The 24629-nt window shown below is 26.3% G+C and overlaps 1 protein-coding gene across 2 annotated transcripts in view; it reads left to right on the top strand.

Annotated features, from left to right (window-relative positions):
* LOC107443799 (uncharacterized) overlaps positions 1-23865 on the top strand; it is a 406219-nt gene extending 382354 nt beyond the window's left edge. For both annotated transcript variants that reach the window (XM_043040927.2, XM_043040926.2), the window contains 8 exons: positions 3368-3555; positions 3782-3880; positions 6388-6549; positions 10185-10284; positions 13104-13258; positions 19868-19990; positions 20138-20320; positions 20403-23865. In XM_043040927.2, the coding sequence (XP_042896861.1) occupies positions 3368-3555; positions 3782-3880; positions 6388-6549; positions 10185-10284; positions 13104-13258; positions 19868-19990; positions 20138-20320; positions 20403-20681 (1289 nt within the window). In that variant the 3' untranslated portion in view covers positions 20682-23865. The remainder of the gene's footprint in view (positions 1-3367; positions 3556-3781; positions 3881-6387; positions 6550-10184; positions 10285-13103; positions 13259-19867; positions 19991-20137; positions 20321-20402) is intronic.
* Positions 23866-24629: the final 764 nt, after the last annotated feature.

Raw genomic sequence — 24629 nt, 5'->3', positions numbered from 1 at the left:
CATGTGCCGTTAAAATTTACTTAGTAGCAAAAAAAATTTTTTTAATTATATCATGGATGTAGATAAACGATAATTTTATTTTGTGTACATTAGTGTAATTTAATAAATTTCTAAGTAGATTTAATTTATTCATTGAAATGAATTAGTCAAAAATGTCATTGTAACTACTGTAAATGAAAAATCGCCTATACTTATAACTATAATGATTGAGGAATTCTTATTTCATAATTACTAAATTCATGACTTAAACAATTATGATTAATTTTATGCTTTCTTAGCCTAAAAAATGTATTTTCAGTTAATATACAACAAAAGTTATTAATTATAATTTATGTTCTTAGAAATATTTTTTTTATAATTTTTACTTAATTTAAATGATTACTCATATTTAAAAAAGAAGACAAAGCTTTCAATTCTATTTCTTTTTCAATGTTTTTAAATTCTGACATTGTTCTAATATGGTTACTGATTATAGTGGGTATATTTAATTTAATGTCTTTTTTCCAAAGTGTGACGAAAATAATCCATATAATGCAATAGACTAAACCAATATAAATTTTAAACTAAAATCATTTTTGGGTTTTTCTTAAATTTAAATCAATAGATAAAAATATATAAATATTGTTTTAGACAATTGGAAATGTAAATAAAATAAATTTTTAAAAACATTTTTCCTTGTCTAAAGCATATACCTTTTTGCATACTCCACTGTTGTTTACCAAAACTCTAATCAAGACTGAAGATGAAGAAAAAGCCTTTGATTATCATTTGATAATTTCTCTTTAAAGAATGTACCTAGCACCTCTATGTAAATATTATCTCCATAAAATTATAAAATAGTAAAAAAAAAAAACTATACACTTTATTGTAATCCTTTTAAATTTTCAAAATTAGTCATTTCTTCACTCATGGCAATGGCCCCACTCGCCATGTCCTAAATACACCACTGTTCTTACCCAAAGCCACTGAAACCCCAATTGGGAGTTGTACTTCTTATGTGAAGTATATAACATTTTAAAGAATGATGCAGATGAAAACTACTTTCGGCTTTGAAATATAGGTGTAATGGTGCATAGTACAAATTGATTGTATTTTAAATTGATTGTTTTTTAAATTATTCCTTGTCATGTTTAAACCTAAGTTGCCTTTTGGTTATAAAATAAAAGGACCTTACTTTTAAATATCATTTTCAATCAAAATTCAACTTGAATGCATAAACAAGTAGTTTTAATGAATGACCCATGTAGAAATTATTCATGGTCCAAAATGATTTGCTTTGCAGTTGAAGCATGTGGAATTAATTTCTTAAGTGTCCCTTGTATTGATAAAACTTAACATACATTTTCATTAAAAAATTCTATTTTTGATATGCTATTTTCTGCCTGTTACATTTGAATGCAAAGTATTTTGCACCACTTTTATGAATTGCACATATAAAAATAATATATTTTTTTAAAACATGAATTCTGCAATAAAATTCTGGGAAATAAATTTTCCAGAGTGTTCTTTGTGATGTTAAAAAGTAGGGCAGAAATTACGAGTAAATTAAAAAAATAATGATTTCTTATGGATTAAATCAATAGTTCAAAGAACTGATACATAATCAAAAATGTGCTTGTTCATAACAAATTTTTTAGTTCATAAACAAAATTATTTCATAAACAAATTTTAAAAAAATTTTGGGATTATTTAAAATATAAATTGATGGCTCTATCTATCCTGCCGATTATGCATTTTGGAAAGAAGTATAGTTTCAACTACTGTTTACTAAAATTAGATATGCTAACAAGGGTCTGTCCAGACCGAATTTACTACCGTTTAGCGGTACCTTCACAAATTCAACTTTAGGAAAAACGGTAGTTTCGCAAATTTAATTTTAGGAAAAACGGTAGTTTCACAAAATACTTTTTCTTAAAATTTTATTTTTGTATTCCTTAAAAAATTATAAATCCATATTCTTGCCATATTTTTGTGTTGGATTTTTAAATATAATTTTTAATTTTTCACAAATTATGTCTAAATTTTCACAAAATAGGTACCTTTCAGAAAAACCTAGACAGGCCCCTGGCTAATGTTTCAATTGAAAAAAAAAAAAATTTTTTTTTGACTTTTGAAGTTGCATTTATACTTTCACATACAAGTCTGACATGTTTTATATATATTTTTTCTATCCTAATGCACATATTCACTTTATAAATGCTATAATTGACTGTCATTTTAAGAAAAAATTCCTACTTAAAGGCAAAGTGTATTTAAATATTTTCAAGAATGACACCCTACATATTTAAAGTGTCTTTTATAGTCTTTAAACTTTTGTTTAAAAAAAATCCACCTTTTTACCTTTAGTAAAACTTGACCTCAAACTATATTAGTACTATTTTAAAGAATGGCATACTAAAAAACTTCTTTTTTTTTTAAATATATGTTTTGTGTTCAAATTAATATACGTTCTGACTAAGGTATCCTATATATTGAATATCCTTTTGTGTTTAAGCTTAATACAGTTTTCATAGAGTGAAAATATTCTTTTTGACAGCCACTTAAAGAGAAAGTTATTACATGCGAGTTCTAAAGTGTGCCATTTTAAAGAGGTTGAAACTACATCTGATCTAAAAATATAGGTTTTGTGTTGCAAATTTGTGAATTTCCCCATTTTTATAGAAATATAAGGTACAGTAGGGAACCGATTATCCGGAACGATCGGGGCCATCGCTATTACGGATAACTGATTTTTCCGGTTTTCTGAATCGCTACAAAACACCATTTTTTTATTTTTTATTGTTAAGCCCAGCTAAAAAAAAGTATTAGGAAAGAATCTTAAAAAGAAGAAAAAACGATGAAGTAATACAGTAATGATTATTTCTAAAATGATGGTATGGTAAACATCTTTCAAAAGAGAAAGAAAAATCCTAAAATCTTATGAGGAAAAAAAATTTTCTTTTAAAAAATGGCGGGAAAATGTATCGAATTTCTTTCCGTTTTTTTGGTTTTCCAGTTTTCTGATTTCCGGATAATGGGTTCTGTACTGTACTTTAAATAAATAACCTTGATTGGCACATATTTTAAAAAGAAATCTGTCAACTTATTGATTTTTTTCTTTTCTGAAAAGAAATTGGGTAATACTCCATTACATATTCTGAAGTTGGATCATAATTAAATACTATTCACTGTCTAAAACTCTCCTGATGTACTTGTAAATGCCTCGAAGTAAAAGTAAATTTAAAATATTAATGACAAATGTCACAAGCTCAGGATTTCAAAATCTATATTTGTATTAATCTATAGATTACAGTTTTTGCTTTAAAAAAACTTCAAGCCTCTGTAAATCTCCTTTTTATACGTAAAATATTTATAATTTTTTTCGTAGATAAGCAACAGGAACTTGATTTACCTGCTCTTTGGGGAGATGAAGCTCAAGATTTTTCAAGACAGTCTAAAACAAGTCAAACAATGTCACAAATTTCTGGTGTTAAAAAGCCACTTTGTCATACTAATAGCCTTACCAAGCTGCCTAAATTTGGAGTTGAAACTACATATGAAGTGGAGCTTGGAAAAGTATGATTAACAATTGTAGTTAATTTCAATATATGTTGCAAAAGTACTTTCTGATTGTTTCAGACATAGATTTCTATGTTATTTAAAAATAAATATTGCATTAAATTGAATATCTATTTAATATATTAATCAATAATATTTTCTCTTATTTATGTATAATTTATAATATTATCATTATAATTGTCTTAATAATTGCATTTCATAGTTTTTTTTTGCTTTTTTGTAGATGTTAGAAGACACAAATAGATGGGGCTTAGACATTTTTAAAATAGATGTTTATTCAGAACAGCGACCTTTAACAGCAGTTGGACATAAAATATTTAGAGTAAGCATATTGCTTTGGTTCTATTTTATTTTTATTTACTTTTTTAATTTATTTTTTTAATGTATTTTCTTCGATGTATTTATTTTTGTTTTAGTTGTGATATTATTTTTAAAATTTGAAAGTTTAAGAATCTTTTAAATACTTTAGTTAATATGCATTGATATTATGAAACAATGACATGCTCTTTAATTGAGTAAAGTATGTCATAATTTGATTAAAAATGTTATATAGATCACTCTGCGTATATAGTTTTCATTTTAAATTAAATTTTAATTTTTTTTTTTGCTTCATTCACTATTCAATGTTTTAAAATGTTGTGTGTCCGGGTTTTTTCTAGTTTTTTATACTTCTTTTACTGTTCAATGTGTTTATATTTGTAATTTTGAAAGTTTATTTCTTAAATTTTATGTCAATAAGTGTAATCCAAAGACCATTAAAAAATTATTTTATAACCTTTACAACCTTTTAAATTATGTCATAGAAATAAAACAGAAATTGAGAACTAATCTCAGATCGTTACTTTCAATTAATATATAAATATAATTGTATTGCTCACAAAAATATGCTGTCAACATACAGCTAAAATTTTATCTGCACATTTTTTATTATAATTTATATAGTGCCATAGCAGTTTATTTTCATATCTGTTTTTTACTATTTGATCTTATAAGAGAGTGAAGGCAAATTTGTGGATTTTAAATTGCTTATGGTGTATGACAAAAATAAAAATAAGATATAGATATTGATATCTTAAACATTACTCAACATACTATAAAGAGGATATGTCCAACAGAACCTCAAAAGAGCCAATTGATAGAACAATGTCTTATCTCCTTAAAGTGCTTAATCAAACTATATAATTCTGTACGACAATTTTTACATCCTTTAAATTTGCATAAAAATTCTCTTTTGAATATTTTCACCTTTGAATAATATACAGAAAAAACAGTTTAAAATGAACAAGAAAGAAATTGGACCCCACCCTAAAAACACAGAGTTAAGCAAATACCTTTCACTACAAAAAGGTGAGTTGTGTGTAAATTTGAGATGTTGTATTAAAATAAAAAGAAACTGCACATAATTTTGTGTTTCCAAGAAATTAATGTCAAAATATTAAAAGATATGCCTAACATATCGCAAAAATTATACTGATAAACCACTGAAATAACACATTGTTTTGTTTTTGTATATTTTATATTATAATTCTTACCAATAAATACATATCTCTAATATGCTTGAAGGTGAACTTTTTAGAAATGTAAAGTAGAAACAAGAAGTAAAAGCAAAACTTATGGATTCTTTTAACAGTCAAAGGAAAAATCCCCTCTGCAGAGTTTAATAACCATCTAAATAAATTATTTGCCATAAGTGTAAAATGTATGCATATTATATATACTTTGTTTTATAGATAATTTGTAGATTATAACTTAGCAATATGTTTTATTTAATCATGAACTTATTTTTTTCATGCATTCAGTTCATTTATTTTAAATTTTGTTAGTAAAAATCTGATTACTAAAATATGTTATTTCATGCAATTTTGTATAAAAAGTTACTTAGTTAAATTTATAAAATAATAACTTGATAATTTCAAAGAGCAATTTAATTTGATCTTTGCAAAGAAACTTACCTAGTGGATATAAAGATGCGTTTTTTCAACTGAACCCAAACCGAAAAAACCTGTTGAGGTTTTTTGGGCTGGGCCTACCTTAGAAAACCCTGGTATAAAACAATGAATACTTTTTATGTAAGCTTCAGAATGGGAGTAGTGCCTATACATATATAAAATTTGTCTTTATTCTATCTATGGGAGACAAATTTTAAGCAGAAATCAGCTCTTCAAATCTGAAAAATTGTTCATACCGTAATTTCGCACGTATAGTCCGCACCACAGTATAGTCCGCAGGTCCGNTATACGCGCGAAATTACGGTAATTAAATACTTCAAAACTGATGTGCATGCTTCAACCTTTTAGATTCTTTCTAAAAATTTAAGCTGATTATTGGCAAATTGATTTTCTAATTTAAATTTATTTAAATATGATAGTTATTTTTCCAAAAAAATATTCATTGTCTGAATTTTGCATCATATTTTTTTGATTTGCTTAAATGACACATTTCTTCATTTCATTGTATTTTACAAACTATGTTGCATATTTAATAAATGTATGTATTGGATATTATCTATTTAATTTTAAAAGTACTGAACAACATTCGATGAAATTTAGCAATTTCTTTTGTTAATCTTATAAAGATTATATTTTTAAAAAAATTATTCATAACAAGCATTTATTTATACTCTATTATGATCATATTTTTTGAGAGTTTTTGGAAAATAATTTGCATGATATTGACTATGCATATTCTGTTAACTAATTGTGTCATTAGGCAGTTGTTTTGAAGAGTTATATTAAAGCATTTCTAGTGTTTTATTGATAACTTATAATATTTCCATTTTAAATTATAAAATTAATGAATTGTATACTAATAATTCATTTTTCCATAAAGGATCGAGATTTACTGAAGACTTTCAACATTCCTTCAAAGACCCTTTTAAATTTTTTGATGACTTTGGAGGATCATTATCTCAAAGTGCCATACCATAATAGAAACCATGCTTGTGATGTTACACAATCTGTCCATGTGTTATTATCTTCGCCAGCTTTGGATGTAAGTTGTAAAAAATCTGTTATTTCTTATATATTCTCTTCTGATTTCAAAAATGCTATTATATTTACTTTTTCTTTGGAATTCATATCTTATTATTCATAATCAGGGCTATTCTATTTTGGAACCCAAGCATCAACAAAACAGCATTTGATGGCACAAAATTAAAATAAAAACACTGATTACAACTTACTTTGTTTGTGAGTGTTTTATAATGCTACTGAAAATTCCGGTTTCTGTAGCAAATAGTGTTGTGCATTACAAATATAATGGTTGTGACATTGCATTACTGGCCGCAGCATCTTTTATACTGCAATGAGTCTGAGCCATTTTAAAAAATGCCCAAGTTGATCTATAGTGAATTTTTTTTTTTTTTTTTTTTTTTTTTTTTTTTTTTTTGTAATTGAATGGTGCTGATTGTCACTTAACACTTTATGAGTATTTTGTTTAGATCGATTATTTAATTAATTTTGTGTAAAATAAATACTAAATATTTTTTATTCTGCTCTAATCAACTATATTTCAATTATTTTTTATCGAAAAATTCGAAGATTGTATCTGTTGTTTAAATATGAGATGGAAAGGTGCCAGTTTAAGGAAAATCAGCTAATTATTTAAATTTAAATAAAAAAAATACAATAATAGTGATCTTTTCATTTTTCATCATACATAGTTCCTAATGCTAGTTGCTCAGCTTATCTTAACTATACAATGCCATTTACATTTGTTGCTGCTGCAAACTCTTTAATATTAGTTGAGCAAAATGTGAAACTTTAGCGCATATAGTCCCATTAAAATCAGTTTTGCTGCCCCAAAACTGCAAGCAATTTTCTTTTTTCATCTAAACGTTGATTAACATGTTCAGGGCTGATTGTGCTCCGGAAAAAATCCGGATTTCCGGAATTTTCGCTAACAGTGATCCGGAAGTTTCCAGAGATCGAAGGTCCAGATGTTTCAAAAAATCATTGATCACAGAAGTTTCTGGAAATCAAATTTTCAAAGGTGGAACTTAAAATCACAATTTATTTTATTTGTTTGTAAGGGAGAGCTAATGAGATACTTTATAGGCTTATATTCATGATTAATATTCATTTTTTATCAGTAAATAGTTGTTATAATCATAAACTCAAGAAAGAAAGACATGTTTGTAAATTTTAATTACTTCTCCAGATCATCATTGGTATGTGTAAAATTTTAAATATATTTTAAGGAAACTAAGAAATGTTGAGAAAAAGGGAAAAAAAAACTTGTTTAAAATTTTTTCTAATTTTTCAATATAAACTGTTTTTTTCTTCTTTTTTCTTTTTTTACTTAAGAAATTTTCCGGAATTTTGACGTGGACTCACAATCACCCCTGCATGTTTATTTAGGAGAGTTTTTCCCCTCATCGCATGAAGCGCATTAAAAAAATTTTATACCAAATTAACGAAACACACTTGTAATCAGAACGTTTTAGATATTGGAATTGAAACTGCCATGTTAAAAGGGTTGACAAAAAATCTAAATAATAGGATTTACTATAGAATCAGTGAGAATAGATCACACCCACAAGTAATACCTTGAAATTTGACGTACACATATGCAATAATATCGTATGGAAATATCGAAATTTGAAAATCCAAATAGAAGATGCAGAAAAAAGAGAATCATAAAACAGAAAATTACTATGGAATCAGACATATCAATAATTGATTTTTCAGTAAATTCTAAGCAATTGGTTATTGCTCAAATCTGAAATTTTGGTGTCTTAATAACATTGTGTCCCATATGTAATTAAAAATATCAAAAAATAAGAAACCACAAAGATATGTAAAAAACAATAAAAAAATGATGTGGATTCAGGGCATGCTTTGGGCTTTAGCGGTTCTAGACAAAACATTATAACATTTTATCATAGTTATTAAAAATCATATTTCATTTAACAAAGTATATATTACACATTGGATTTTTTTAAAAATTCCAATCAGATTTTATTGATTGTTCGTCAACATTTGGAATGAATAAAATATGTATTATCAATGAGATTTGATATCAATAGTTTATTATCACAGTCTTAAGTATAATATATTGGGTAATGAAGTACTGTATAAATAATATTTTTTAGATATATCTATGATTTGAAAAAAATTCATGTCATTCAAATCAACAATTTTTTTTTTAATTAAATACTTTTTAAACATGCAAATTCTGCTTTTTATTTTTCTTGACATTTTCCACAGCAGTTCTTCAGGATTGCCTTCCACACACTCTCACAAAATGGCAATATGTGAAATTTTTAATGCAATTAATTTCTATGGCGTAAAGGTTGAAAGTGGACAAAATTTCCATATTATTATTTTAAAACTTACACTCCAGATCTTGAGGAACATTAACTGAAATAAAATTAGACACAGTTATAAATATAATTTACAATAACTGGTATAAATTATATATCCAATGAATAGTAAAAATATGTCCAAGATTTAGCATATGTAAAAAAGAACTTGCAATGAAACTATTAATCGCTCTTGAATTTGTGGCAGCCCAAAATTTTAACGGCCTTGGATGGTTGTCCAGTTCACCCGCCCTAAGCATGGTTTTGTGTGAATTATGTTTCATTAATTTTGGTAATCGGCACCGGTTGAAATAAAAAATTATTTATGTGTAAAAGGCAAAGTTAATGAAGAAGTGGTACTAATTGGACGTGATACTAATGTGGTACTAATAACGTGAAAAATTGCCATGCTATTTTTCTCGCCAATGATACCTAATTTTGGTAATGTATAAATATTGGTATTATGGTAGTTGATGTAGCCTTAATATGTAGCAAATCCATAAAAGCAGGTACAAAATGTTATGATAGTATACTTGATACTTGTTAAAACTGCATCAATACTGTACAGCTTTATTATTGGAGAAATGCATTTTTTGTCCCTTCAAAAGTACTAGAGTTCCTAGAAGCATAAATACCAGAAAAAATTGATAAAAATTTTAAATTTTGACTATCATGAGTTGATCTCGGAAAACAGCAATATGCCAAATACGGAATCAATTAATATTTATCTTAATGTGAGGAAGTTCTAAAAACGTGTTTTGTTTATTATAATAATCAAAAATCACCTGCATGGCAAATAATAATAATAACTCAGCTTGATTTATTGTATTGGTGTATAAATTTCAGATTTGTGCATAATTTCTTAAAGTACTGATTATTTTTATTTTTTTCTCTCCATTACAAAGAACGGATATTCAGCTCGCATGATTTAAAATGTTAAGTATTTAACAAAAATTATCAAAAATTTAATTTTAAAAGCTTTATGCTGCTCTGAATATAAAGACTATTTGCTCTAATCTGCTCCAAAACACATTTTGATTGTTGATAAGTTAATGCGTCTTTCGTGTCCAAACGTTTTATCCATGATGAGTTAACTCATCATCAGCCAGCAACATTTGCACTTGAAATCAAGATTTAGAGTATTTAACTTACTTCCATATTCAATTACAAAATAATAGCTGGTGACATAGTTTCTGTGTAAAATTGTCAGTCATAAAAGTACTAAGACAATAGCATCCAAATCACTTGCAAATTTTGATATACTTTTTCAGAATATGTGACAAAACTATTTATTTACTAAATATCTATTTATTTATTTTTTCAGTCAGTTTTTACTGATTTGGAAATACTTGCTACACTATTTGCAGCAGCTGTCCATGATGTCGACCATCCAGGTGTTACTAACCAATATTTAGTTAACTCGAGTAAGTTTTTATGCGTTTGTTACATGACATCTTTATTTAACTATAATTTCTATTTAACATTCTAGAAATAATTATTCTTTCTTTTTTTCCCCATCTTTAAATTAGCTTATAGTGAAATGTTCTTTAATTTTTTATTTATTTTATTTAAAAATTGCTTTTAATTTTTTTCCCAATTATTTTGTACATTTTATCAAATGATTCTTACCAAAACTCTTTTTTTCAATAAATTAATTACAACCTAAAGCAAGAAAACCTCCAGATCCCATCCTGAACTACAATTGAGGTTAATGTTTCTATGTCAAGTAAGAATAGATTGTAATAGATTGTTTCTATGCTTAAATATGTTTTGCTTTGTGTTATAGTTCTTAAATTATTGTTTGTTGTAAGTTATGTGAATGGAGACAGATATTTTGCTCTCTATTGATGTTTTATAAAAGTAAGTAATACTGCCTTAGCTCTTTTTTTATATCATCAGACTTATCCTTATTAGACACTGAGTTTATTGAAGTGACATAAGGTTTGTATACTGAAAAAGCTTAATGCTTTGGGTTTTTTTTTTTTTTTTTTTTGTTACTTGCATGTAGCAAAATGTTTCGTGTTTATTTTCTATTTGTTAAGAAACTATTAATGTGTATGGTATATGGTACTAAGAGATTTTTGCATACTGTGTGCTTTTATTACTTTTTTTTTATAAAAATTTTTGAAGTATATCTATACATTTAAATGTGACTAATATGTTAAGAATTTAAATACTGAAGTAAATTAATAAATAGTGATTGATCATTATGATTTTGAGTATTTACTTTGTTTGTCCTCTTTTTTTTTTTTTTTTTTTTTTTTTTTTTTTTTTTTTTTTTTTTTGTTTCTGCGCATTACTTAACTTTTATTTTATTCATTTATTTGTAAAATTGGTGTTATTTTGTTAATTGTTTTGTTTTGTTTTTTTGTTAATTTAATTTTGTTGATTGTTATTGTCCTTTGTGTTCCTACGTATTATTTTTTTCTAAATACTTTGATTTTTCCTTGATTATTGTCTGATTGTGTAGTTGTCAAAAAAACAGTATTATGAATATTTTTAAATTCATTTCTCTTCTTCCATAAATATAAAAAGAAAAGGAGTAATTTTTTTAAAAATATAGTTATTTTGTGTATTAGATGTGGTCATGTATATGTGTGAGTTGATAGTTTTTAAGCAGGAAAATATTTTAATGCTGAAGATTCTGCTCTTAACAAGAAAAATTTTAAATTAAATTTAGTTAATTATTTGAATTAACAATTTGATATAATATACTTTTAATTTTTTAGAAATTTTTAAGTGTTCTTAAAAAAAGCTCAGTCCCTCTTATTGTATTAATTATATTTCCTATTGTTCCTATAGTTTATATATTTCCTATAGTTTATATATTTCCTATAGTTATAAATTTTAGCTTATTAAATATTTATAAAAAATTTAAAAAAAACATTCACTAAACAAAAACGGTTTGCATGTTACGTTATTTTAATTTAATTCATGCTTGTTCTAAACTTTAATCTGGCTGCTTTCTGCAATAAAAAAAATTACCTATCTTGTTATTCAATACTATTCAGTAAGAGAATAATGCTAAGCTAGTAAAATCTATGCAATTTAGAACATAGTAGTACTATTATGAAATTTTATCTGTATCATAATGGATAATTGTCGCCTTTCTTTCCCTTTTTCTTTGATAAGAGCAGCCTAATAATTTTTGATAGTAATTAGTAAATAGAAGATGATTCAGAAAGTATAAGACGTATAATAAAATAAATTAATGTCAAAAATGTGAATTTATTAAAGTTTTACATGTTTAAATTATTTGAGTTATTAAACTCCAATTAGTGTCAGTTACTAAAAATATATTAATGCTTGAATTAATCATTTTTAAAAAAAGAAAAAAACATGCTTAATTTGTTAAAAGCAAATAAAAATAAATATTCTCATTTGAGATAGATTTTTCAGTCAATAGTATTTCTTCAATATTAACTCTTTTTAAATTAATACAGTAATGTGCAATGTATTAAAAAAAACTTAACTTTTTGTTTCATAATTTGAAAATCATTTTAGACAATAAATTCTACCTCTAAACAATAAATGATTTTTCACATTATCTTTTATAATCTATTTGTCCACAATGAAAGAATTTTAAGTAAGTCAACACTATTCTCAATAAAATTTATAAAATATTGATTGTAAGAATATAAAACTCATCAGGACTTTAAAGTATTAAAAAATATTAACTCATTATGAAATTTTAATTAAAATTTAAAATAATACTTTGTTTTATGAAGAGTTAATTGCAAAATTGATCGAGATGAAAGCTAAGAATTGATGGACAAACATTAATTCTAAAATAGCCACTTAGAGCAAAATATATACAACTAAATAGCTCCACAGGCGATGTTCAACTTCAATTAATCATGTGTTGCCACTTGATAATGATAATTGGAAAGCTATATTACAGGGACAGATAACTCCATCGGTGCATAAAAAATTAAAAATGTGTATCATTCTTTCATTTAAAATTATTTATTAAATGTCTAATAATGGTTTGCCCATTTAATTATCATTTTTCACGTTCTTTAATATCTTTAATGGATATTTTTGTATTAGTTTACTTTTTATTTAAATTAGAAAATTGAATAAAAATATAGTTATGTGAAGATATTTATTAACATCTAAATACTAAACTAAAATATATAGCTACTGAATTATTATAGTAAGAGCTTTTTACTAAATAATACTCACAAAATAGGAATATTAACACTCTTATTATTCTTTACTTACATTATAATATTTTTCACAGGTTCTGAGTTAGCTTTGATGTACAACGATGAATCTGTTTTAGAAAATCATTCTTTAGCTGTTGGATTTAAACTTTTACAAGATGAAAACTGTAACATTTTTGCGGAGCTAACTAAAAAGCAAATGCAGACTTTAAGAAAAATGGCTATTGACATGGTAATTATATTAAGTTTGGAACATTTAATCATTTTGCAACTTGAAATATTTTATTTTTAATGTCTCTTTGAAGGTTTTTACTTTTTGAATTAACAATTGTCTTTACAGCCCATATGATTCATGATTTCTATGTAACTTGGTTACTTTATTGGTTCTCTTTTATGAAATATATATTATACTTTTTTTCTTTGCCTCAAACTTAGTGATTTAATTTTGTAATTTGACATCGTTCTGTATTTGCAAAATTATACTAAAAGCAATGGGTGCTAAAGAATAAATATGTGACAACTCTAATATGGTTAAAGAAACTCTTGATCAGTAAATTTAAGGCTGTGTGATGTATCAATTTAAACATTTCTTATATTGATTTGTTTGTATGTGTCAGTAATGCTTTTCATTTATTAGTAGTAGACCACAAAAACTTGCACCAAAACAAAAAAAATCACGATAGCAGAATGACTAGTAAAAACTAATGCACTTTTTAAATTAATATTATTTTTTTCAAGAGCAGAAAGATTTTTTTTTATTATTATTGTTATTACTTTTATTAAATGCTGTTTAGGGGCCCAAGACAAAAGATTTTTCAGGACGCTTTTGATCTGCAAATCACGGGTTTTGTATCCCTGTTATTTGTCTTCTATAAAGTGCCGAAGGAAAAAGTTTGTTGTTTAGTGGAAAATATCTATGCATTACAAAAAAGAAACAATTTAAACAAAATTGTAGAGATTATAACAAAACTGCCTCTATAATAAGTTTATTCTCGGAAAATTAGGTATAAAGGCCTTTCTAGTTAATTACTATGAGAGATAATTACGACTGATTATTTAGTTTATTTTAGAATATAAGTAAAAGTATCTATTTTAATTTTACTTTGATTTAAAAAAAATCATTAGAAATATATATATTAATTATTAACGTAATTTCGTGGAGAAACCGCCACACCCTAAAAATTCTGATAAATAAGCTTTTCTTTGGATATGCTGCACCGTCAAACACACCGCACCGGATTTTACTATACTGACACGGATATTGATTACAGACTTAACAAATGTTCCAACTAAGCATGTTAATATAATTTAAATAGTAAAATAATAACCAATAAAAGGATATTGAATATACAAAAAAATAGAAACAATCCTAGAACAAAATGTATTTCAATAACTTTCTAAGTAAAATTAAGCATTTTCTAATTTTAATTTGAAGTAACCCTTAAAATATGAATAAAATAATTAATATATCAAAAGCCATTAAAATAAGTATTAAAATTGTTAAAATAAAAATGAAACGATCTTACTTTTAAATCAGCAATCCAAAATCTTGTTTTAGATGGAAACGATAAATCCAAACAAATTGTGTTCAGAGAAAAACTAAAGAATAATTCATTTAGATATCACTATATATACATATCACTCCCCTTAAAATCCTTCAAAATCAGAACTCTCCTATCGAAGCAAAATAGGCTTATTAGTTCATTGTTTATCCGTCAATCACACTTTCAGCATCATTTTCGGTTTCGTTTTGTCCCAGGATGATTTCCTCTCTTTTTGAAGTCATTTATCACAATTTGTTTTTCTCTTTAAATTGCTGACAGCTTAAACGCAGCTGTATAATTTTTCCTCATAATGGGAGGTATTTAAACTTAAAAACAAGCTATATTGAAATTTAAATTAAAAACAGTTAAAGCAAAACAAAATTACTGAAAATGGTATAAACGAAACAAAATTAACGAAAATGGTATAAACGAAACAAAATTAACGAAAAATGGTATTAACAAAACATTAATATTAACGAAAGAAATATATTAACAAAACATAAACGCAATGAACGATCATAATTGAAGATTAAACGATAAAATAAAAAAAATAAGCTGAGGAAGGAGATTATCGAACTCTTAAAACAGAAATACAAAAAAAAAAGAGAGAAAAAGCACTCTCCCAAGCATTTAAAACAAGTTTCTATTTTCCCCTTTTTCTCCCCCTACTTTCGCTTCTCAAATCAAGCCTCAGAAAACAGCTCTTTTTTTTTTTTAACTGACTCTGCCTATGACGGTCTTTCTTTTATCCCTGAGTAAAATTCTCACACATTGCTTTTTCCCTTCTTCACTGACCTTCAGTTGAAAGTTTGAAATTCTTCTTGAACATTTAAATTGTAAGAATATTCAAGGTCATATCAAGCACAGCCGCACCCTTTATTCATCAAACATTCACATGTTTTAACAACCAGCTGAAGTAAAGACGCATCCCATGCTTACTGACAAAAACCATGACAAGTGGAAGAGACATATTTCCTGGAAAAAAGGGGGAAAGAAAGTTTTTGTTTCACAGCTGAGGTCATGACTGTTACCCCCCTGATTTTTCTTGATTCAGTCCTTTCTAATTTATGCTTCTCCACTCCACACCCATTCTCTATTCTCAAGAGCTGTGATACTACAGAATAGAAAGAGAGACAATGTTCTCTTGCGGATAGCGGTCTCCAGAAAATGATTCGAGAAAAGGATGCGAACAACTGTGGGGGAGTGGACAATTCCAGGTGCGAGTACCATTAAGCATGAAAAAATTAATATAAAGCACTAATAGCAGGTGGAAAAAATGATGATGAAATTTCCAGCGCTGCTATAATTTAAATCAATAACGTCGCGGCATATCTCTTCGAATTGCGGTACATTTAAATTTTATAAAATCTAAGTATTGTTGCAAAATACATATTTATTAAAAAATACACTTTGTAATTTGAGTCCAATTTATTAGTCCTTAATATATGGACTGATAAATAAAAATATTTTTTTTTCTTATATTTCCATATAAATACAATAATGAATTTTTTAAAAACTGTACTGTTTCTTTTTTATTATTACAGTCTATACTCTTCCATGTGACCCTCTTATTATAATAACTGGTCCCATTTGCCCTTCCATAGATACTATGTTATTTTAACACCCATTAAAATGTCCAAAGTAAACCTTTTATTCCAATATAGCAACCGAAACGTTTTTCTTTTTTTATTAAATTTCCAGTTCACTTCAAAAACAGGTGTTACACATTTTTGCACTTTGAAAAGTAACATTTTTTGATTGACCGTAAATCAGTAGGTTTAGAAAAGTTTGGAGGAATTTATTCAAATCATTATTTCTTTTGGTGTTACCACTCTATAAACAAGTATCTATGAATGAAGAAAAAGTTACAAGACCTCCATATCTTAACTTAGGAGATTTTGGGAATATTCCGTGACCAAAAAGATTGTGAAATATTGATTACTTTCCATTATTGAGAATTTGAAATGTATATTGTATCGACATATTGGTTCCATCTTGAAGTTTCTTGCATCCATTCATAATCTTTGAAAATTTCTTTTCCAAGGTTTATTTAAATTCATCAATTACATTTTACTTATATAAGAAGAGTATTTTCTCTTTTTGGGGAATGTTGTAAGAGATGGTTTATTTTAGAGTTAATCAAACTATTCACATTCTTTTTGTTTTTATTTTTACTTATACATAACAGCTCTTTGGAAACAGAATAACCTTTCATTCTTTGAACAGAAATGAAAAATTTTAAGGAAGTGGATAGAACAATTACTTGAAAAATGTAAATTTCTTAAAATAATTAAAATTCTGAAAGCCACTTTGTTTATAATCATTAATAATTGTGATGTAATTCTGAAAACATGAGAACAAGGTGTTCGAATTTCATGCCATCATTCTCGTGGAAGAAAATTTGAAAATCACTGACATGAGTGATTTTTCAATGATAAAAAGCACTGATTGACTGTATGAAAATAATAAGTAATATTAAGGGATCTCATTTGAAATTGTATTTGAAATTGATTGTATTTTTAGCCTTTAATGTATTATATTAATGCATTCACTTTATTGACATAAAAAAATATGTTAATGTCACGTATTCTTTCAGTTTCATAATTCCTCTTAATGTGTAGCATGTTTTTCGCTAAATAAGTTCAATATTTATAATTAAGCAAATATTTGCTGTAGCTTTGTGTCATCATGTCTATAGCCGCCTTGCGTTAAACATCTCTTTTTGTTCGAACCCTTGGGGTCATTATATTGAGTGCCAACTGTATTATGAAATTTAAACTTAGTATAGAAAACATGACAGCGATATAGAATTTTGAAATTGTTCTAAAATGGCTAATTTAGATAATAATGTTAGGTGTCTTCTATGTGAGTAACATTAGACCTATTATCAATAAATCAAGACAAATGGGAACCATTTGTCTTGATTACAACAAGTTAATGTTCTTCCCACAATAATGGAAAATTTAATATTCTTATTTTAAACAATAAATAGTTTTAAGTTCATTTTAAAATGTTTTGCAATTTAAAAACTACATTTGGGGAATAATTTGTTTTGTGATACTTTTTGCTTGATTAAAAATCAATTTCTTACAGAAAAAATAAACTGTTTTTTAGCCCACATTTTTTTAAATAATGAGTTTTGGATCTTTCTATTTCAAAAATGTAATTCACCTGTAACATTTGGTCACAACTGAATGCTGAAGGGTTATTCATTGATTCCTTTCCTTTTTTGCTGGACACATTCTTTCTAAATTCATAGACATTTTTGCAACTATGGGTTAGGGAGGCTTTTCACCAGTAACTTTCTGATTAGCACATGCTAGCAGAGTTTTGGTCTTACCATACATATTAGTGTCTGAAATATTATGAAAGCCCCTTAAATATTTTATAATATAAGCTACATTATTTTTAAAGATGCTTTTGAAATAGAAATGTATAATTTTTTAATTTAGAACTAAAATATCACTGAGGGCATTTTTTTAGTTTGTTTCTTTGCTATTACATGAGTTTTACAGATTTAGGATAATTTTGTACCCTTGATATCAAATTTTCATTTGGTTTCTCTCTCCTAGTAGCAGTTTTTAGTAACATTTTTTAGTCTATTTTTTGTGAAAATATACAAGATTAAAAGCTTTATATATAATAGGGGATCACATAAATGTTTCAAAAAATTCCAGAGAAATAAGAGCACATCATCAGGATTAAAATTGCATAGGAACACTTGCCTGGTGATGTTGTCATACTCTGCTAGCAATGCTTCCCTATTATGAACTTTCTCCTATATCTTAACTTATAAAGAAAGACCTAAACATAAACAGAACAGTGTTTTCGTTACAGAAAAAGAATGAGAGAGAATTTCTCACTCTTTCTCAAAAACAGGGTAAGATCTCAAAAAGTTAAGTGAGATTTCTAAAAATTAAAAAAACGCGAATAGACTTGGGAAAAAAATATTTCTTTAATTATAATACATTTTTAACATCTTCTAATTTTTAAAGCATTGAATATTTTTGCTGCATCATCATATGGAAAACGTTCTATATCTACTTTTCTCATTAGGCTGCGCAAATGTTTATCAGTCATTTGTATACAATATTTTGTCTTAATTCGGTTTTGAGTGCTAAATGACCTTGCAACAGATGCTGGTTAATTCAGAATCACTTAGTAAATTTGTAGCATTGTAAAAAGTTTAAACGTCTTACATGAAGAAATCTAACACGTGGTTGCAGAAAAATATGTTCTGAAAGGTGTTCCATTGGGGGGGGGCATTGTGTTCTGCTGTTCGCACCGGTTCTGAACAATACTGGTAAATAGGGAAGCTAGATAACAGGGATCCATGTTGAAAATAATGAAAGATCAAGGAAGAAAAGTAAAACAGATTTTTTTCAAAATGGCAGAAGACTAATTTTTTTCCAAAATTCGCTCATTTTGAAATTGATTAATAGAGTGCGCGATCTTCTCGCTTTAATAATTTTTTAATGCGAGAAAAGAAAAAAATAAGAGAGATTCTCGCGCTGTAGTGAAAACACTGCAGAAAGACCTAAGTCTAAATCAAGAACATTTGTTTAAGAATTTTAATAAGATCATATATCCATTACCTTATTCAAAATCCTTAAAAACCATCATTCTTTTAGAAGTAATGATTTACAAATATGAATTGAAAGTGACTACTGATGGTGAAGAATGGATCGTTTTTTTGGATTTCCATCCCAAAATTATTTTATAAATGACAATAACTGATTCAGAACGTATGAACCTCCTAATTAAAAACTAGTTGATTTGTTTTGTACCTCAAAATAAAAATTCTTTTCAATTTTTGAATACTGTTCACAAACTAGCAGACTTTTGGAATTAAAACAGCTAGTAACAACAATAATAAACAAAAACAGGTTGTGGTTACTGTTTATTTTATTAGTAATTTTTTAAAATGAAAGCTTTACTCTTTTTTTTATTTTTATTAGTTACGTTTTTATTGATTTTTTTAAAACTTAAACACTGATGGAAACATTGGTCCGTATAATTTAATAATGATGATGTACCCTAAAATCCTATATAAATGAAAACAACTGAGGACTAAAAATTAGCCTCGCACTCTCTTAATTGTCCCATTGTGTCATTTGTTGCATTGTCTTTTACGAATCATGTTTCAATATTACTCATTTAGAATACTGCCAGTATTCAATTAAAATGTGTTTGTTTATTCATAACAATTCTGAACTCAATGATATGAGCATTTCATATTATTTATTTGTTTCTGCACCTAAGCCATTGTGATATTTATTCCATTAAATTTTCATTAGGTTCTCGCTACTGATATGTCAAAGCACATGTCCCTCTTAGCAGACTTAAAGACTATGGTTGAAACAAAAAAAGTTGCTGGATCAGGTGTCTTACTGTTAGACAATTATACTGAACGAATTCAAGTATATTTATTTATTTATTATTCTGTAAAGTATTAAAATTCAAATAAAAGTATTGTGTTGTTATATGTATTAATTTATTATTATATAGGATATTGGAATTCAAAAAAAAGTATAGTGTTTGTATGCAATAATTTTTTTTTCAAATAGGTTTTACAAAACATGATACATTGTGCAGATCTCAGCAATCCTACAAAACCTTTAGAAATATATAGAAGTTGGGTTGATTTAATTATGGAAGAGTTTTTCCAACAAGGAGACAAAGAAAGAGAATTAGGTCTAGATATTAGCCCTATGTGTGATAGGCACAATGCAACTATTGAAAAATCACAAGTAAGTTATGCTATTATTTACTAGTATTTAGTATCTTTGATCAATTTTTAACTTTTTTATTTAATCTAATCACTTTTTAAAGGTCGGGTTTATTGATTATATTGTCCATCCACTATGGGAAACATGGGCTGATCTAGTGCATCCTGATGCTCAGGACATATTGGACACTTTAGAAGAAAACCGTGACTGGTATCAAAATATGATTCCAGTTAGTCCAGATTCAAAAAATCAAGATGATGATTCAGATCGAAACAGCCATTCATCTGAACTAGCTGCTGCAGCAGAAAGAATTCAGTTTCACATAACATCAGAAGATGCAGATGACGATGATGATGACGATTTTAGTCATGAAGAAAGCTGAGGTAGTTGTGATGCAGTTTTTGGCTAAGCTGCAGCATATTTAATTTGCCTATACATTTGCGATACAAAGCAAAGTCTTATGCGAAAAGATTTTTCTCTTTTGCCAAATGAAATCTGTGTTAAGAAATGTCAATGAAACGAATGTGAAAATGTAGAGTTGTATATTTCACTGTGCAAAATGTCTTTGATTAGCTTTCATATTATTTTTTAAAAACAAATTACAGCTTTAAAGATTACTAATTTTTTAATTTAGAAATCAAAGTACTTATTTTGGATTATTTTTTACTGAAAAATCACATTTTAATTAAGCCTAATAATATGATTTAGAATAAGTGTTTTAGCATTTTGATTTTCTCTTGATGGTTAGCAAAAAATTTAAAACAGGATGATTTTCACATGGTAGTAATTTTTTTAAACAAATTTCTCAAAATATAATAATTTCAAGAATTTTACAAGAAATGAAATATGGAGGATTTTAAGCTACATTACTGTTTTATTTATTTAATACTACACTGGTAATTAAAATAGATTGTTTTTAATTATGCTCTTTTTAACTGTGTTTTTTACCATTTTTTAAAAATTAAAAATATGCTGATTTTCTCAAAATTATAATATTTTTAGGATTAAATTACTTATGCTTTTATTAAAAGAATTATTAAAGAAGCATCTTAAACAAATATACATATATTTTTTTAATCGGTGATGAGTGTTGCGGCATTTAATATTGCAAATGTAGTTGCAAAATCAAGACATTTTCTTCAATTTATAGAAACAAACATGAAGAATTCTCTTCCTCCATGGCTTACTTCCTAAAGTTAAGGGTTGCCTGTATCCATGTATATAAAATCATTCATGCTCATCTTCGGAAATTGCATTGGTATTTTACAACTTACAGTTTTATTGTTAATATTCATATAAGTGACCTTAATAATATGTGTCAGCTCTACATTGAATTTTCATGATGTATGACTAATTTCTGTTTGTTTTAAAAACTACTCATGTTTGAATTGTTGTGAGATGTTTATTTTTATATTCATAAGATTTATATTGCATAATTTCATGTTGTTAGCATTCACCTTTGTTGTGATCCTTCTTGTTTTTTCCTCCAGTCGTTGTGATTAAAGCACAAATTAACATTTATTTTTTAGTTGTGCATTAAATTACCTTTTTATTAAACCTGATGAGCATGAAATTACTATTAAAAATGTGATTACGCCGTTAATAATTTAATCTAGTCAATTAGTTTTTAACATTTTTTTTTCGGTAATTTTATTTGCATTACAATTAGTTATACTGTAGTTGAATTATGGTTTCTAACAATGCTTGAGTGCTACTAGATTATAGAACTCTTCCTACTTAAAAGTCTTCTGCGGTATAATATGTTAAAGATTGTTTTTGAGTTATTCATTTAAATTTGCAAAATTTATTACTTTTGATTTTTGTATTACCAAAAAGTTTCTTAATTTTAATTGCTAAATTAATTTGGAGTTGTGAGGAAACTGATGAAAAGTAGAAAAGTCATTGTTTTCACAGAAAACCTGGTTTCATTATTCATCAAAGAATCTCAGTTCAGTTTTAGTCATTTGAAAACTTGCTTTTATTAAATATGCTAACTAAATTCACCAAGCTAACAACATTCCGCTCTTTTACCATAGCAATAACATATAGTTGTATATTGAAGGATCGTCCAGTGCATAAAATTAAATTAATATATTTTATTCATAAATTTTTATGTCTATTTTTTATTGATTACTTAGTGATGCAGTTTGTAGCATTTATCATTGTTAATGTTTAGGATGTTTGTCATTTAAATATAAATATATATACAGGGTGACCCAATGGTCAGTTGACAATTTTAAATTCAGTTATTTCAGAATAGTGTATGTGCAGATATAAAAACTTATATACATGCTTAAAATGACATAAGGTTTTATAAGACATTCACGTTGCTACATTTCAAGTACCAACTTCCATCCATTTATTACTTAAAATTGCAATCATTTGACCTAATAAAATATATTAAAAGAAGCAATCTGATATTAATTTTCTCCTATTTATAGATATTGTTATTATTAGATATTTATAGATAAATTGTTGATTTTTCTGGCTTTCATCCAAAAAATTTCATAATTATTTAGAGTGGTGGCGAAAGTTATGCTTTAATATATTAAAAATTATTTTGACTACCAAGACACCTGAATAATCCAAAGATGTGTGTTAAAAAAAAACCCAGTTGTGATGTTTTTAAGTGCTGGTGATATTTATGAAACATCTATTCACTTCCTACCACTATAAATTTTGAGGAAAGCAAGCATTTCTAGGTTGGCAGATCTGTATGTTTTACAGTACTGTTTCTATAATTGTTATAAATATTTCTTGTCATTGATTAAAGAACATTACTGTTGCCTAACATTGATAAACTATTCTGCCAGTTGATGCTTCTAACTCAACATAATTTCTTAGTCAGATTTATATTGTCTTTTCTTTTTAGAATTGCATAATACCCTTATGTCATTTTAAGTTTTTGTGTTAATATTTATCACTATACATATTTGTGTTAATTTTCATCACTATATATATTTGTGTCAATTTGTATCACTATATATATTTGTGTTGTTATATATATTATACCATAAATTGTTGAATTTTGAAGTGTTGACTGACTTTTGAATTACGTATGTGTGTATATATGTAAATGAAGTTTTTATCTTGTTGTGTTCCTAGATCATCAGAAAGTATTATTATATTGTGTATGTATGTTAATGTTTAAGGATGGCAACTTTTTTATGTTGTGTGTAAACCAAAGAACTGTTTTAAATGTTGTTTTATTTAGAACTATATGTAAAAGTCTATATGCACATAGAACTGCTTGAAACTAGTTCTAGTCTTCATTTTTTTCTGAAACACTTGATTGTTATTGTTTGTAAAATTCTAAAACTTAGTACCTATTGTATTGTTTAAAAAAGTTCCAGAATTCATTATGAAATTGGACTACAGACTTCGATGCTCTGTAGTTTATGTCTAGTCATCTGCAAAATATTACATCTATGTCCAAAGTGTTGTACATAAGTGAATAAATGATGTTTAATGTTTATTGTTTAATTTTATTTAAAAGCCCCTATAATTATTTCTGCATGGGAAAAGTCAAAAGAGATGAAATAAAGATTTTGATGCTTGTCTCAGAATTTCTCCTATTTCTAATTGTTTGTGATCAATAATTCTGTTTTGTTTGTTCTCTGATTTTAATTCTAAGTTATAAATATAACCTTAAAGCTAAGAAGTAGCTTTGCAGGTCTGAGAAATGAAGAAATTGACACATTGAATATCCAAGAAATAAAAAAGATTTAAAACAGTGTCCCATATTGTCTTAAACAAATTAGTGTAATAAAAGACATAATTATTTTTAAATGATTTTAAGCTCAAATAAAGATTTTTAATTTTTACCTTAATTTTTATAAATGTTTTATGAGCATATTCTATTATCTATTAAATGGTAACTGAATTTAAAGATTATTTAACCATGCTTGAACTTTATGTTGTTTTTAAAGTTAATTTTACAATAGAAGGATGTTCATTAATGCAAAATTGTTAATCAAGTATTTTTACTAGATTATTTCCATTGCTATTTTTTCTGTTAGAAAAAATCTAATATTTTTTTTATGTAAAATATCAAACAATAGTTGATTTTCTTACTTGGTTTTAAAACTTACTCTTTTATAAAAGTTAAAAAATAATATGTTTTGTTGTTATTATTTCAAGCTACTTGTAAACTGATTTTTCAATGTTTTCAAATACTAATATCTATAAATCTTTGCACTTTCCAATTTTGTGAGAAAATCCCCTTTCTTTCTTTTTATAAAGCTTTGAATTAAACACACAAAATATAGCAAAAAAATATTTGCTTTTTTTAAAAACAAAAAAAGTAGAGAGTTAAAAGCAAGTAAATGCT

This window comes from Parasteatoda tepidariorum, chromosome X2 (assembly GCF_043381705.1).
Source record: "Parasteatoda tepidariorum isolate YZ-2023 chromosome X2, CAS_Ptep_4.0, whole genome shotgun sequence".
Taxonomy (NCBI): Eukaryota; Metazoa; Arthropoda; class Arachnida; order Araneae; family Theridiidae; genus Parasteatoda; species Parasteatoda tepidariorum.
The sequence above is the reverse complement of the archived record's forward strand: the minus strand, read 5'-3'. Positions and strand labels throughout refer to the sequence as shown.